Genomic DNA, 15,499 nt, shown 5'->3' on the forward strand with positions numbered 1-15,499 from the left:
GCTATTGAACTGGTTAAAACACTGTAATAGATTAAAGTATAGTTCTGGAAAGGCATCTCAATTTTTGTCAATGCATTCCAGACAAGAGATATAAATACAGGATAAAATTATATAAACTGTCTTTGTCTAGCAGCTTTACCTACACTTTAGATATGTATGCTGTTTTGAAAGAACACAATAATCACAAATAAAACACAAATGCAGTGTTGTGATGAAATCTGTGGGTGGTTTACTATTTGAGGAATGTATATAGTATTTATAGACAGCTATTCTATAGTGTCCCTTTCCTGAAGAGCTTTTGCGGGGGGGGGAACATATTTGTGGTATAGTAAAAAGTAAACAAAAATTTTACCATGAGAAGTAAAACAAAAACAAGGTGACATTATGAGTTTTGAAAATAGAGGGTCAAATTTTGAAATGGAACATTAAAGGACCAAATAGTATGCTAATTACTTTGAATAATTAGATCTGCATCATCATTGAAGGAAAAAATTTGAAGCTAAAGCCTGGAAGCCTGATGCTGACTTTTATTGTAATATTGGGGAAAAGATGTTTTTGATATATCAGACTGTCCTTGTTGAGCAAAAATTGTTAAGCGGTACAGAAAAATTGTGAAATAGTAGCTACGCAGGACTTCACTTGAAAACACATGGTATAAGGTCAGAGTGATAGTACAGCAGGTAGGGCGCTTGCATTCCATGCAGCCAACCTGGGTTCAATTTCCAGTATCCCATATTGTCCTCTGGGAACTGCTGGGAGTAATTCCTGAGAGTAGAGGAAGAAGTAAGCCCTAAGCATTGCCAGGTATGGCCCAAAAACAAAATGAAAAAAAAAAGGAAAGAAAAGAAAGTATGTGGTATATACACCAAAGATTGGATAAACTAGTATTTTGAAATTTACAGAATTATTGATCAGCTCCTGATCAATAACTGCCATACTGAAGAAATGGCTACTGGAGAACAATAACCTAAAAAAAGTTACCCATTTTCTTGATTCATACAGTGAATCTGCAAGAACATCACGAAAATGATGTAGAGGATGTTATAATTTCTTATCTGAAAGAAAGGGTAGAAATGTCGCCATGAAAAAATAAAAGGGTAAAAACATTTTACTGTCTTTGTGAGGGTCACCAGCACTGTTTGAAGTGTTTTTTAAAAACTGCATTAAAAACAGATAATGGCTATTACAAATAAAAATTGCTACTTGATAATCATAAGACAAATTTATTAAATATTGAACTGAAATTAAGAGAGCCTTACTTTCTTTCCATAAATAGGAATTAAATTTGTCACTTACTAATCATAAGACACATTTATAACTATTGAACTGAAATTAAATAAACCCTACTTTCTTTCAATAAACAGAAATTAAAATTTTAATTTTCAGTAAATATATTAATTTTAAACTATAGGGCAGGGTGTTTTTTCTATAAACCAACTGATTCAACAAATTAGTGTACATATTTGGTCAACAGTATGTCTGATGTGACATTAAAGTATAACTGAAATGCAAGCATGAAAGTTTGTAAGTCTGTAACTGTACCTCATGGTGATTCACTAAAAAAAATTAAAAAAGGGGCTGGAGCTATAGTTCAGTGGGTAGGGCGTTTGCCTTGCACTCGGCCGACCCGGGTTCGATTCCCAGCATCCCATATGGTCCTCTGAGGAGTGCCAGGGGTGATTCCTGAGTGCAGAGCCAGGAGTAACCCCTGTGCATTGCCAGGTGTGACCCCCCAAAAAAAATTAAAAAAAAAAAAGTGTGAGCCATCAGTGTGGTACATGTTGTCCATGGGATAAAAAAGTATGGATCATTGTCAGTAATGTCAACATGCTAAGGTTATTTTAGCTATTCAGAACACATCACAGTTAATATATGAATTATAGAACCTGCTTGTCCATTACTACAAAGATATCAATCAGGTAGATTTTAGCTAGGAGTGTCCCTGAGGTGCAGACTGCAGAGTAAGCTCTGAGATCAGCTGGGTTTGGTCCAAAACCCAAAAATAAAGAAATAAACAATTTTGATCTACAGAGTATCTTTCTTCAAATTCTTCTTCTTCTTTTTTTTTTCTTTTTGCTTTTTGGGTCACACCTGTTGATGCACAGGAGTTACTCCTGGCTTTGCACTCAGGAATTACTCCTGGCGGTGCTTAGGGGACCATATGAGATGCTGGGAATCGAACCCAGGTCAGCTGCGTGCAAGGCAAACCCCTCCCACTGTGCTCTAGCCCCCACTTCAAATTCTTAATCTTAATTTTTTCAATGTTTTATATAATTTTCAAGGTATTATTGCTGCACTTCTTTTGTTAAATTCACTTATAAACATTTTTTAAATTTTGATATTGCAAATGGAATTATCCCTTAATATTACTTTTGAATTGATTGCTGCAAATCAATTAATACAAGTATTTTTGTTTGCTTGTTTGTTTCTTTTGTTTTGGGGCCACACCTGGAATGCTCAAGAATTACAGCAACCTGCTTGCAGACTATTCCATCTGGTGCCTGAGGGACCAATGCAGTGCTGGGGATCAAACCCAGGCCTGCTACATGAACAGCATGTGCTCCAGTCCATTGAGATATCTTTCTGGCCCCAACACAACTTTTGTATACCAAGCCTATATTTAAGATAAAACGGGGGCCTAGGGATGGCTCAGAGGCAAAAGCTCCTGACTTGCAAGTGTGAGGTACGAGTTTGATTCCGAGTTCCCGGGTAAAATGACACTAAATTAATAAATAAGCCAAAACTGCTCCTTGCTAGGGAACTGTCAAGGCCAGCCTAGCTAGGCTAGCTTGAGGCCTGGCAGTCACTGTGTTTGTTTCATTCTCTGCTGTGAAGGTGCTGGTTGGGCTTTTAGTGGTGAACCTCCATACATGACAAAAAAGGGGGTTAAGGGGGAAGCTCTAAATGGAGTCATGTATGCCAAGTCCCACATCACTAAACCAAGCCTTAATGAACTTAGGCTTTTACCCTCCTCTCCCAGACTCCCAGAAACAAAATCTTAACACAACCAGGAAATCACTTAATCAGCACTCAGGCAATCTTCCTGTGGATTTCTGTTGTACCTAAAGGAAAGTACCTTTCCATAACCAATCCCACTTCTGGCCTAGTCTAATTGATCTGCTTGTGCTGCCTATGCAAGTCTTTTACTTTTTATAGTTCTATTCCTAAGTGTTTACTGGATGCTGACCAATTCATAAATTGTTGAATGAAGCCAGTAAGATCTTTGAAGTTTATTCATCTATCTCTGCAACACAATCTTGCTGAACTAATTTATTAGTTCTATTATTTGGGGGGAAGCTGTGGCAGGGTTAAGCCACACCTGGTGGTGCCTGGGACCAGGCCATCTCTGTATTTGGTGGTCACTCAGGTCTTGTTGTGCTCAGGAATAAGCCCTGAGCACCATTGAGTGTGCCTCCCCCCAAAACAAACAAACAAACAAACAAACAAACAAAACCCCCAGAGTTTTTCTTTCACAATATTGCCTACGGGGGAGGGGTTGTCTTATAAATAAATGCTCTTGGGGCCATAGACACAGTACAGCAAGTAAGGTGCTTGCCTTGCCTGCAGCCAACCTGTGTTCAATCTAGGCATTCCATAAAGTCCTTTGAGAACTTCCAGGATTGATTCCTGAGTGCAAATTCAGAAGTAACCCCTGATCATCACTGGGATTGGCCCCCAAACAAAAGCAAACAAATATGCTCTTAATTAGGGTGAAGAGATTCCCTAAAAGTAAAAAAACTATTCTTGGGGCTAGAGCAATACACAGAGGTAAGACACTTGTCTTGCACATGGCTGACAATCTCTGATACCCTATATGGTAACCCAAATACGACCAGGAGTGATACCTGACTGTAGAACCAGGAGTAAGCCCTAAATCCTACTGGGTGGGGCCCCTCAAACAATAACAAATAAAAATCCATTCCTATATTTCCAGTATTTTTTCATAAAAGGGTATTAGATCTTTAAGTGGAGACTTTAAAATAAAAAAGGAAATTTTATTAAGCACTATGAATTACAAAGCTGTTATAGCATTAAGTTTCATGTGTAAAATTTCCAGCACCATATCCTTTACCAAACTGTCTACTTCTCTTCACCACTGTCCTGGTGTCTCCCTGGCTTCCCACCCTCAAGTTTCCTATGGGAATCAGTTCTCAATTTGTTTCCTTTTGTTACTTCCCTACCATGTTTGTTTATATTATATTCCATGTATGAGAGAGATCATTTTGTGTGTGCCCTCTCCTGAGTACCTTCACTCAGCATAATGCTATGCTATTCATATCTGTTGGATATTAACCCAAAGTGTTTTAGGCTTCATCTGTAAATTGCCCCTTTTCCTTCTCCCAGTGAGGATTACGGTGCTCTTGTGAGCATCTCTAATCCCTTGAGTCTATCTTTAACCTTTCCTTTGTGTTTTACACCTCAGTGCCATAGTTCCCCAAGTCAACTGTGGTTACTTGTAAGCCAAAATTTTCTGGTAATTCTGGATTTTGTATTTGTAAGAATTAATTGCTTTCCTTTCCCCTCTATAGCCAATTTTCATATTTTACTCTAGAGCAATGTTCTTTGGCTAAACATGGAAAGACCTTAAGGCTATGCTTCTAATATTTGGGAGTTGAATAACTCTGAAATATATCTACCCCTGGGCATAATTACTTGGTCATAATTACTTGACTCTGGCTTCAGTTGCTATAGTTCTTAACACCCTAAAAGGGAGGTCCTGCCGTGGGACTGGGATGGACCTTGGGCAAGTGGCAAAGCTACCCTGGCATCAAAATGGGATATTCTACAAAGCATAATGCATGATATTGATGCTAGCTGTTATGATTTAAGAGACAGGACCCCCATGGGGAAGGACTAGCTGAACTGACCTGAGGATTTAGTCTGGGATTTACAGTAAAAGCCTTACTTGCTCTCAGAGCCCAGTGAACTAAATTTTGGGATCTTTATCTCTTACTGTGTTTATCCAAACGACTGCAAGTATTGGTAAGAAGTAGAATTAATTGTTTGACTAACTGTTTGACTTAACTGTCTATAAGACTAGAAGGAAAGGGAAAAGCAATATAGATATCCCTAGGAGACAGAATGTCTCCTTGAGTTTATCTCCCGCCGAGAATTGCCTCTGCTGGAATGTCTTACCTCTGTAAATCAATCACACAGACATGCAGTCCTACACCTCTGACCCCTTTGGATGCTCTACAAGTATGCTAGCAGCTCTGCATTAAGTGGGCCATTCATTCTCACCATCAGGCTGTGGTCCCTCATTTCTCTGTCTCTCTGCTGAGGAGGCCTGGGGAGGATGGGAGGCGGCTCTTGGCCACTGAATGCACACGCGTCGTAGCAGCACCCACACGCTGCTTTGTGAACTCACACATATACACTTACTAAAGGATATATCTTTTGATCTTTACCTTATGTATACAGTGCATTAACTGATTTTCACAGCTGAACCAACTGGGAATTTGGGAGATAAATCTCACTTACCTCCTATTACTCTGCTGCCAAGGTCTTCTACTGAATTTTTAGTTTTACCTACCATATTCTCAGTTGTCACTTTTTTTTTTTTTTTTGGGTCACACCCAGCAATGCTCAGGGGTTACGCCTGGCTCTGCACACAGGAATGACTCCTGGCAGTGCTCGGGGGACCATGTGGGATGCTGGGAATCGAACTAGGGTTGGCCGCGTGCAAGGCAAATGCCCTACTCCCTGTGTTATTGCTTCAACGCCTCATTTGTTACTTCTGATTATAGCTTTCTGCTCTCATACTTTTTTGTACTTTACTGACCGCCATTACCATCACTGAGTTCATTAACATCCTCATCATAGTATGTCTATTTATAGTGCTGGTTTGATACTGGTAAAGCCTTCTGTGCAATTATCTTTACTCACTGAATGTGGCAGACTTCTACAGGCTTACCTGGCATGTCTGTGTGGGTGCTCTGAGGGTGAATCTTTATAGTTCTCTGAGGAGGAGCTCTCTAAGGGATGATGCTGAGTGTTACTCTTTTGCTTCCCTACTGGTCCTCACCCTGTGACAGGAGGTTTGCATGTGCACAGTGTGAGGTGTGGTAAGTAGAGCTGGCTTATGTTTACACAGATGTGTGCTTCAGGGTACAAGCAGCAGTTAGCCAGTTACATGCTCAGAGTGTGGATGTGGGCCTGGGAGATGAATAAGTAAGCACAGGGTCGGGGGTCTGGATGTGGGCCTGCAGAGACAGCAAAGATTGGGCGTCTCCAATACCCAGGTAGAGGGCTCTTTAAATTTTTTATACCAATGACTATAAAAGGAAATCATAAAAGATTCTGTTCTTTCCAAACCCCTCTAATTTCACTACCAAATTAGTCAAATTTAAGGTTTCTTGAGTTTTTTATGATTCTAAATTTTCTTTGTGCATAAAGCATAAAAAATATGGGGAGGGAGCAATAGTACCATGGGTAGGATATCTGCCTTGCATGCAGTCAACCCACATTTGATCGCAGCATTGCATATGGTACTTCAAGCACTGCCAGGAGTGACTGCTGAGTGCAGAGCCAGGAGTAAACCCTGAGCACTGCCAAGTTTGTATCTGTGTACATATATTTATTTTTCCTGCAGAAAAAGAGATCTCTGCTCTTTAAAAATCTAGAATTGAGGGGCTGGAGCGATAGCACATCGGGTAGGGTGTTTGCCTTGCACGCGGCCAACCCGGGTTCGATTCCCAGCATCCCATATGGTCCTCTGAGCACCGCCAGGGGTGATTCCTGAGTGCAGAGCCAGGAGTAACCCCTGTGCATCGCCGGGTGTGACCCAAAAAGAAAAAAAAATCTAGAATTGAGGGCTAGAGAGATAGATTAGCAGGTTGGGAGCCCTGCATACAGCCAATTTAGTATGATACCCACCACCACCACCACCCTTTATGGTCCCCTGAGTTGACCAGGAGTGATTCCTGAGTCAGATCCAGGAATAAGACCTGAGCACTGCCAGATGTGGCCTAAAAATAAACAATAAAATATAGAATTAATCTGTTTTCTACATATCCATTTTCCAAATAGATAAATTCCCTATTTGGCAGGTAATGGTAAGTCTTTCACGTAAGGAAATGTTAAAATGAACAGAATGAGGAGAAAAAATAAGAGATTTCATAACACCCTTTGGAGGAACAGATAAATCTTAATTGTGGTAAGCAAAAGTTACTTAAGAAGTAAAATGCACCTTTTTTTTTGCGACCCCGCGCAAGATCGACCCCGGAAGCAAGTGAACCACTTTGGACACGAGCGGCGCCCCCAAAATGCCTCCAAACTGTGTGCTGGGAGCTTCTGGCCCAGGCGCTGCCGGCAGGGTATGCTCTTTTCTCTCTCAACTCTTTCTGTTTGAACGCAGCGAGGCTATAGCCGGTTTTTAGACTCTACAGGAAGCCCGGGATAGCCGATGGGCGGGACTCCCGGATCCGCCCTGTGCCGGCCGACATTTAAGCAGAGAGCCATGTGGGGACGCTCCTTTGCGGCCCCGCGCGAGATCGACCCCGGAGGCAACTGAACCACTTTGGACACGAGCGGTGCCCCCAAAATGCCTCCAAACTGTGTGCTGGGAGCTTCTGGCCCAGGCGCTGCCAGCGAGCAATGCAATTACCAAAAGAATTTTCCTTGGACTTCATATAGAAATCCAAAACCTCTTGATTGTCAGCAACGTGTACATGTTCCTTTTTGGCAGGGCTTAACGTGGGGGGAAACTCCAAACAATAGTACTAAGTTTTTTGTTAAAGGGTAAAAGATTGTAGCTATAGAATTTTAGGCAGAATTTTCCCTGGATTTTAACGGGTCGGACTTTGGTGGGAAATCCTAACAAGAATAGTAAGTCTTTTGCTGAAATATTGAAGGCCACCAAAGTGGTAGCCATCTCTATAGACTGAACTAAGCCATATCCCCACGCCGGCTGAGAATAAATATCCTTCTTTCTCGGGAAAAAACGCGGCGTGGCGTTAACCATAGTATGATGTCCATTAAGCTGACACGGACCTGGTGGCGTGGGAACCGGATGCAAGGGAATAAATTATTATGTACTTGGAACAGCGGGACGCTGGTGGAATCTTGAGCCGGGGCCGATACCAGCGTATTACTTTTGGTTCCAGAAACTGCTTGCAGACATTATACCAGACTATCAACTAAGCTAGAGCCCCACGCCGGCTGATGACGAGAAATAACCATATCTTTTGGTTTGTTTTCCCTTTGTCAGGCAGCGTGGTGATTACTAAACAGGCGTGATCTCGGTGGCGCGGGACGAGGGGGGAAAAAAAATAGAAAAGTTATGTAACAAACAGCGGGACTTAATATCTCTACATTCTCAGCAATGGAGAGCCATCAAATGCTTCCTTGACAGTGGGACTGTCTTCTCTTTTTTGGGGGGAATCCCTAGCAACAATAGTGAATTATGTGTTGAAACATGGACTGTAACCAAGATAAAGCGAAAACGAAGCGAAACTTATCACTTACAAGGGCGGGGACTGGGGGGGTGGGAGGGGGCGGGAGGTATAATGGGGTGGTTGGTGATGGAATATGGGCACGGGTGAAGGGAAGGGTGTTTGAGTACTGTATAACTGACATAATCATGAGAACTTTGTAACCCTCCACATGGTGATTCAATAAAATTTAAATTAAAAAAAAAATTTAAAAAAATTTAAAAAAATTAAAAAAAAAGAAGTAAAATGCACAGGTTGAAACAAACAAACAAGAAAAGGAAATGGTAAGTTTATAAAAGCTTAGTGAGTAAAACAAAGGGTATTTCTCACATAAAAGGAGTTTTCAGACCATTTGATGGAGTCAGATGAACATTAGTGAGGTCAAGGAATTTTGGAGTAACTTTCTTCTTCAGTGGATAGACAGGCAATCTAATCAAGAAACAACTTCTTATATCATGACTAGGGCCAGAAAGTAATCACGCTTTGAAGCAGTAACTGAAGACTTCAAGGCGCAAAGAACAGGTGCAGTTGCTTTCCTTTAAGCCTCCCTTGTTCCCTACTTTCAGCTTGTGCTCTGCAGCTTATAAGGCAAAAAGTAAAACCCAGGAATCAAATCCCAGCCTCTGTATGCTAGGCATATGCTCAGCCTGTCTCTAGTCATCTCCTGGCCCCAAGAGAATTGTTTTCAACTATATCCTGAAGTCTTATTTGAAGTAGTGCTTCCTTCATATGAAAAAGAACAAATGTCTCACATCCACAGAGCTAAACAGAAACAACTCATAAGTCTTTATGACTGTTTGCTTTAAAAAAAAGGCAAGTTTTATGATAACAGATTTATAAAAACATATTGCAAAACATGTTTAAACTAATTCACTATTTCATCCTTACCAAATTCTACTCGAAGCAACCAGTATTTCCACTACTAATAGTAACATTTACAAGAAAATGCTTGGCAGGTTTATATCAAGCTGATATCAAAATATTTAATTGGTTACTAGAGAATATAATTGACACTCAAAAGGAAAAAGGTCAGAATGAATTATTAACTGTTATACCATATAATGTACCTTACCTTGTAGTTTTTTTAATACAGCAACCTCCATTTTCAGAACTTGCTTTGGTTGTTGAGCTGATTCCACTTTCAGTGCAACATTTTCCCTGGTAAGCATGTCCAAGGCATCGTATATTTCTCCAAAGCCCCCACCCCCAATCTTCCTCAACTGTTTAGGAAATAAAATAAGAATATATACACCAAAAGATTACTAGCAAATTCTAATTGGAAAAAAATTCACCTGTCATAATTAGGTAATAGCACGTAATTTTATTATGTTTTTATAATAAAATCTCAATATTTAAAAAAAACTCCAGTATTGTCAAGTTATGCACATACCAAAAAAGAAAACACCTAAAATACATCAAACTTTTACCATAGATTTGTTCACAAAGAGTAAAGAAATTATTTAAATCACAAACCATTTAAAATATCTAGCCAACAAAATTAGAAATGTCACCTAAAAACGTTACCTGAAAGCTTCTCTACTTACAAATGTTCCTCAACAACCAGCTTTGTTGTTTTAATTCTAAAACAATCTTTGCAAATTTTTCACCCCATGGAATTTTTTTGCCAATTGATATATTACCTGAAATTAATCTGGTTGAGATGTGTTATGTGGGGTATTGAAGGTGGGAGAGAATTGCTTAATGTTAAAATTAGGCACCATCCTTGGTACCACTTATCTTTCCTCACTGAGATCTCTAACAGAGAATACGGAGTGGGCAGAATATAGCTTCTGCTCTAAATTATCAGTGATCACAATTTACCTATTTCAGTGCTTCCCTACGTGGACAATACTGCCCCTGGAGGTTGCTTGAAGGACTTGGGCACAGTAGTAGCCTCACGTGCAATTGCTGGTGGAGTACTTCCTATTTGTTCACTTAAAGAAGGTAGAGTTAGTTCTGGGAAGACAGTTACCTTGTTCCTAACAAGGTGTTGGGAGTAGACCAAAGAAGTTGGGAGCCTATGACCTTACGTGATTAAATTAAAAGTAAACTCTACTCAAATCAAGCACTTTCACCAAACTCTTAATATTCTTCAAATAAAATTTTAACTGTGGAGTATCAGCATCTTTAATATAAGCAAATTATGAAGAGTAAATCAGGCACTTAAAGGGCTATGAAAAATGGCAGCAAAGAGGCAATGAGCTTTAAGCTAGATATAGTTTTAAAATAGCCTTCTTCGATTTCCTGAAACTAAATCTTCTTTTCTCCTTACCATATTATTAAATATGTAGGATGTGCTATAAGGTTAAAAAGTCATCACTGGAGGCACAAGATCCTAAATCGTAACTACCCAGAGGCTTCAGCTCCAGTCTTATGCTTCTTTCTCTGCTGCACCAATTACTGCACCTGGGCTGATTATTTTAATTCTTAAATTGCTACAAAAATGATTTGTGTAGTCATTGCTAGTCATTTAGATAGGCTAAATACTTCAATATCACTTGTATTAAAATACTCCACTGCTTTTTAATCTCATGTTAAATTTGACTGAGTTTCCATTGTAATTGCTCTAGCCCCCTACTGTCAACTAAGCTTCAGGGAAAGCAACACTGTTATTTTCCTTTTTCTTCTCACAGCATTTGGCAAAGTAGCATTTGGCAAACAAGAAAACTATGTTTTATTAAGTAACATATTGCTTAGTATAAACAAATTACAATTCTTCCTTATTTTGGTTTGATGTTAAAAAAAACAAAGAGATACCGGGGCTGGAGTGATAGCACCCTGGGTAGGGCGTTTGCTTTGCACTGGCGGACCGGGTTCGATTCCCAGCATCCCATATGGTCCCCTGAGCACCACCAGGGGTAGGTACTACCTGAGTGCATAGCCAGGAGTAATCCCTGTGCATCGCCAGGTATGACCGGAAAAACAAACAAACAAACAAAAAACCCAAAGAGATACCATGAAGAACTCCAGGAGAACTTGAATTAAAATCAAGAGATAAAGGTCAGTGACCTGGAGCACATGCTCTACATACAGGCAGACCCACTTTCAATCCCCAGCACCTAAACACAGCCAGGAGAGACCCCAAGCATAGAGTGAAGAACAGCTCCTTTGTACCACTGGGCGTGGTGCAAAAAAGTAAAAATACAAACAAACAAAACACCCCCAAAATAGTAAAGTAAAATAAAATTCCAGAACTTTATTTCAGTTAAATTGTTGGTTGATAGGCCCTGATTGGTACTTATGGTTATGTTTTGTGCATTTAAAAAGAGCTAGGGTTGGACCAAAGCGAGAGCATAGTGGGTAAAGAACTTGCCCTGCATGCCACTGACCTGGGTTCCATCCCAGGTATTCCATACAGTACCCTGAACCAAGAGTGATTTCTGAATTCAGAGTCAGGAGTAACCTCTGAGCATTGCTGGGTGTGGCTCAAAAACAAACAAGCTAGCTTACACAAACAAGCAAGCTAGCTTACAAACAAACAAGCTAGCTTACAACAAACAAGCTTAAAAACTCAAACAATACCAAAGCTTATTTTTCTTATTTATTTTGTTAGCAGTGCTTTGGGGGTGCTCAGGAGTCATGCTGGTTGGCGCTAAGGGACCATATGTTATCTGGGATCAAACCCAGGGCTTCTATATGCAAATCATATAGTCCAGCACTTTGATTTGTCTTCTCTCTCGCTAAAGATCTTTTTCATTTCCAGAAAGTGAAGAAACATTGTCTCATGTGCTGTCTCACCAGAAAAATCTTGCCAAATATATCTATGCTGAAGTAAATTTTGGTCCTTAGTCTAGTCCAGTCATCTGAACAAGATTAAAGCAGTCACTTGTTTAAACTGAGTTCTACAAAATCCTAAGACATCATCAATGCTTCTGAGAAAATGCACAATTTTATAGTTAAGCAGTATAGTGAAAGTGAATATGGATCAGGGAAGGAATAAAAGTAAGGCTTGACTGAGGCATATAATATATTCTAAAGAGGGCTTTAATAATAACCTCCATCATTTTTTTCTTCATTGTGACATTGCAATTCATTAAGAGGTAGAGTCTATTTCCCTGACCCCTAAAATCTGGGTGGATCTTGTAACTGCTTTATTTTTTTGCTTTATTTTTTTTAATTAATAAGATACAACAAGCCAACACTGCCTAATTTCTGAGAATAGTCCTTAACCAGTTTACAACTTCTGTTCTGTTTCTTGTGCCTTAAGGAACCAGCCATTATGTAAAAAGTGTGACCATCCAAGAGTAGCCACAGGTCTATGCAGATAGTTGATTAAAGGAGCTATCTATCACAGTAGGCGAGGGGGAGAGGGAAGGGGAAGAAACTAGGACTGAAAAAGCCACAAGGCACCAGACAAATCATTTGGAAGTAGATTCTATTACCCAACCAATCTTGTAGTGTCACATGACTAAGACAAATATCAAAACAAACTTGTCCCCAATCCTTAATCTGCAAAGCTGTTTTATTTTATTTATTTATTTATTTGTGTGTGTTTGTTTATTTATTTATTTATTTATTTATTTTATTTTCAGGTCACACACTCCTGGCTCATGCACTCAGGAATTACTCCTGGTGGTGCTCAGAGGACCATATGGGATATGCTGGGAATCAAACCTGGGTGGCCGGCCGTGTGCAAGGTAAACACCATACCTGCTGTGCTATCTCTCCAGCCCCTGCAAAGCTGTTTTAAATCTGTTTAAAATTTGTTGGTATTATCTGTTTTCTGAGTCATACCTGGCAGTGACAGGGCTGAATCCTGGCTCTGTGCTCACGGATCACTCCTGCCAGGGCTCAGGGAACATGTGATCGACTGCATGTAAGGTAAGCACCCTACCTGCTGTCCTATCACTACAGCCTCACAAGTCATCAAAATTTTGATGTAATAAGAGATAACCCAAAATACCATCAACCATAAGCCTATGATTTATTTTTGAAAGTGCTCCTATGCATTACTATGCACTATCTCAAATTCTGGGGATGAGTTCTGTATATGTGTGAACTCTAATTATCAGGCTGCAGCAACCATATATCTTCATCTTGGTAAAGATACATTAAAATATATTTCTTGATATATTTACTGAAAAATGGCAAGGCAAATTTATGTTTGACATATGATAGATGATAAAAGGGTAGATTCTCCTGCAACAGCCCATGATTGTGATATGGTTCTTTTCCTATATTTATTCAGGTAGATTTTTAAAGTTTACTTTTTTTTTTTTTTTTTTTTTTTTTGCTTTTTGGGTCACACCTGGCGATGCACAGGGGTTACTCCTGGCTCTGCACTCAGGAATTACCCCTGGCGGTGCTCAGGGGACCATATGGGATGCTGGGATTCGAACCCGGGTTGGCCGCGTGCAAGGCAAACGCCCTACCCGCTGTGCTATCGCTCCAGCCCCCTAAAGTTTACTTTTTATCTAATCAGTAAAACACATGTCACAGGAACTAACTGTATTTCTTTATTTCCCTTACAATGTCTTTTTTCTAAAGGACAATCTTTTTCCAATCTGTAATAGGTTAAAGAAACCAATAACATACCTTTGCTAATGGAAAAAGTCTGTTTACAAATAGATTGAATAATAAAGTATATTTAAATATATCAAAACCAAAAATAGGGGCTGGAGTGATAGCACAGCGGGTAGGGCATTTGCCTTGCACACAGCTGACCCAGGTTTGACTCCCAGCATCCCATATAGTCCCCTGAGCACCGCCAGGAGAAACTCCTGAGTGCAGAGCCAGGAGTAACCTCTGAGCATTGCCGGGTGACCCAAAAAGCCAAAAAAAACCCCAAAAAACCCAAAAATAGATCCCTTTAGAAGGGGAAATATGGCAAATTCCAAATTAAGGGTAAGAACATATTAAAGAACTATGAGAGTCTGGGGAAGTGGTTCCATGGTAGAGCAAATGTTTCATATGTGCAAGGACCTAGGATTGAACCCTGATAACTACAGAAGAAAAAAAAGACTTCAGAGTCATTTTAAAAGGACTCAGGAGACAAGTTAGTCAAGTCAATTTGAACATCAAAAAGGAAAACAAGAATAAAGTGAAATACATAAATATTTAAATCTATGAATTCTTATTTATACTTTTAAAAGTCCATTCACTTTTACTTTTGTGCAGGTTTTGGGCCACACCTAGCAATGCTCAGGGTTTACTCCTGGCTCTGAACTCAGGGATCACTCCTGGCAGGCAGGGCACCATATGGATGCTGGGGATTAAACTTGGGTCAGCCATGTAAAAAGCAAATGCCCTACCTGCTGTGCTATTGCTGCAGCCCCAATGTTTTTTAATGTTCTCAGTTTGGCGCAGGACCACACCAAGTAGTGCTCAAGAGAGCTACCCAATATTCTGAGGTGGAATGAACCTGGATTGAAGTGCCTTAACTATTTACACTAACTCTTTATCTTTAGAGGAAGTCCAAGAACCAATTCATTGTTTTGAATATTGAAAAAAATTTTTTTAATTAAGTATTCATTCTGTTTGCCTAATTAGGTCATGTCTTAGAATGATCAAAATAGTTGATGAAAAGTTTCTCTTTACAGTACACTTCAACTAATAAATGGAGGGATGATAAAAAAAAAAAAAAACCCTGAACAGACCTAGGTAACTAAAATCAATAATTCTAAAACCACAAAAAAGATGGACAACAAGACATTCCATATCTCCAAGTGAAAGTTCACAATGCCCTCTGTAAATAAAACACAAACAAAAAAAAACTTCCTACACCTCAATACCTCAATAAACAAACCTAAAAACAGATGTAATTAAGTTTCTATATATAACTAACCCTTTACATAAATTGCAGCAGTCAGAGAATTATGTTAACACCACAAGGAAGGAAAATCACAGAACTCTAAACCATGGGAAATTCTAAAGGCAAATGACCTAGTTTCTTAAAAAATAATAATAAATTTTAGAGGTTTAGAAAGATAGCACAGCAGATAAAGCACTTGCTTTGCACATGCTAAACTAGGTGCAATTCCCATCACCCCACATGGTTCCCCAGCACAATCAGCAGTAATACCTAAATGCAGAGCTAAAAGCAAGCCTGAGCACAGCTGAGAGTAGCC

General features: G+C 39.7%; 1 protein-coding gene across 3 annotated transcripts in view; it reads right to left on the bottom strand.

Annotated features, from left to right (window-relative positions):
* TTBK2 (tau tubulin kinase 2) overlaps positions 1-15,499 on the bottom strand; it is a 122,060-nt gene that overhangs the window by 69,034 nt on the left and 37,527 nt on the right. For all 3 annotated transcript variants that reach the window (XM_004609602.2, XM_055131611.1, XM_055131610.1), the window contains one exon: positions 9,505-9,652. In XM_004609602.2, coding sequence (XP_004609659.2) covers positions 9,505-9,652 — 148 coding nt within the window. The remainder of the gene's footprint in view (positions 1-9,504; positions 9,653-15,499) is intronic.

This window comes from Sorex araneus, chromosome 3 (genome assembly GCF_027595985.1).
Source record: "Sorex araneus isolate mSorAra2 chromosome 3, mSorAra2.pri, whole genome shotgun sequence".
Taxonomy (NCBI): Eukaryota; Metazoa; Chordata; class Mammalia; order Eulipotyphla; family Soricidae; genus Sorex; species Sorex araneus.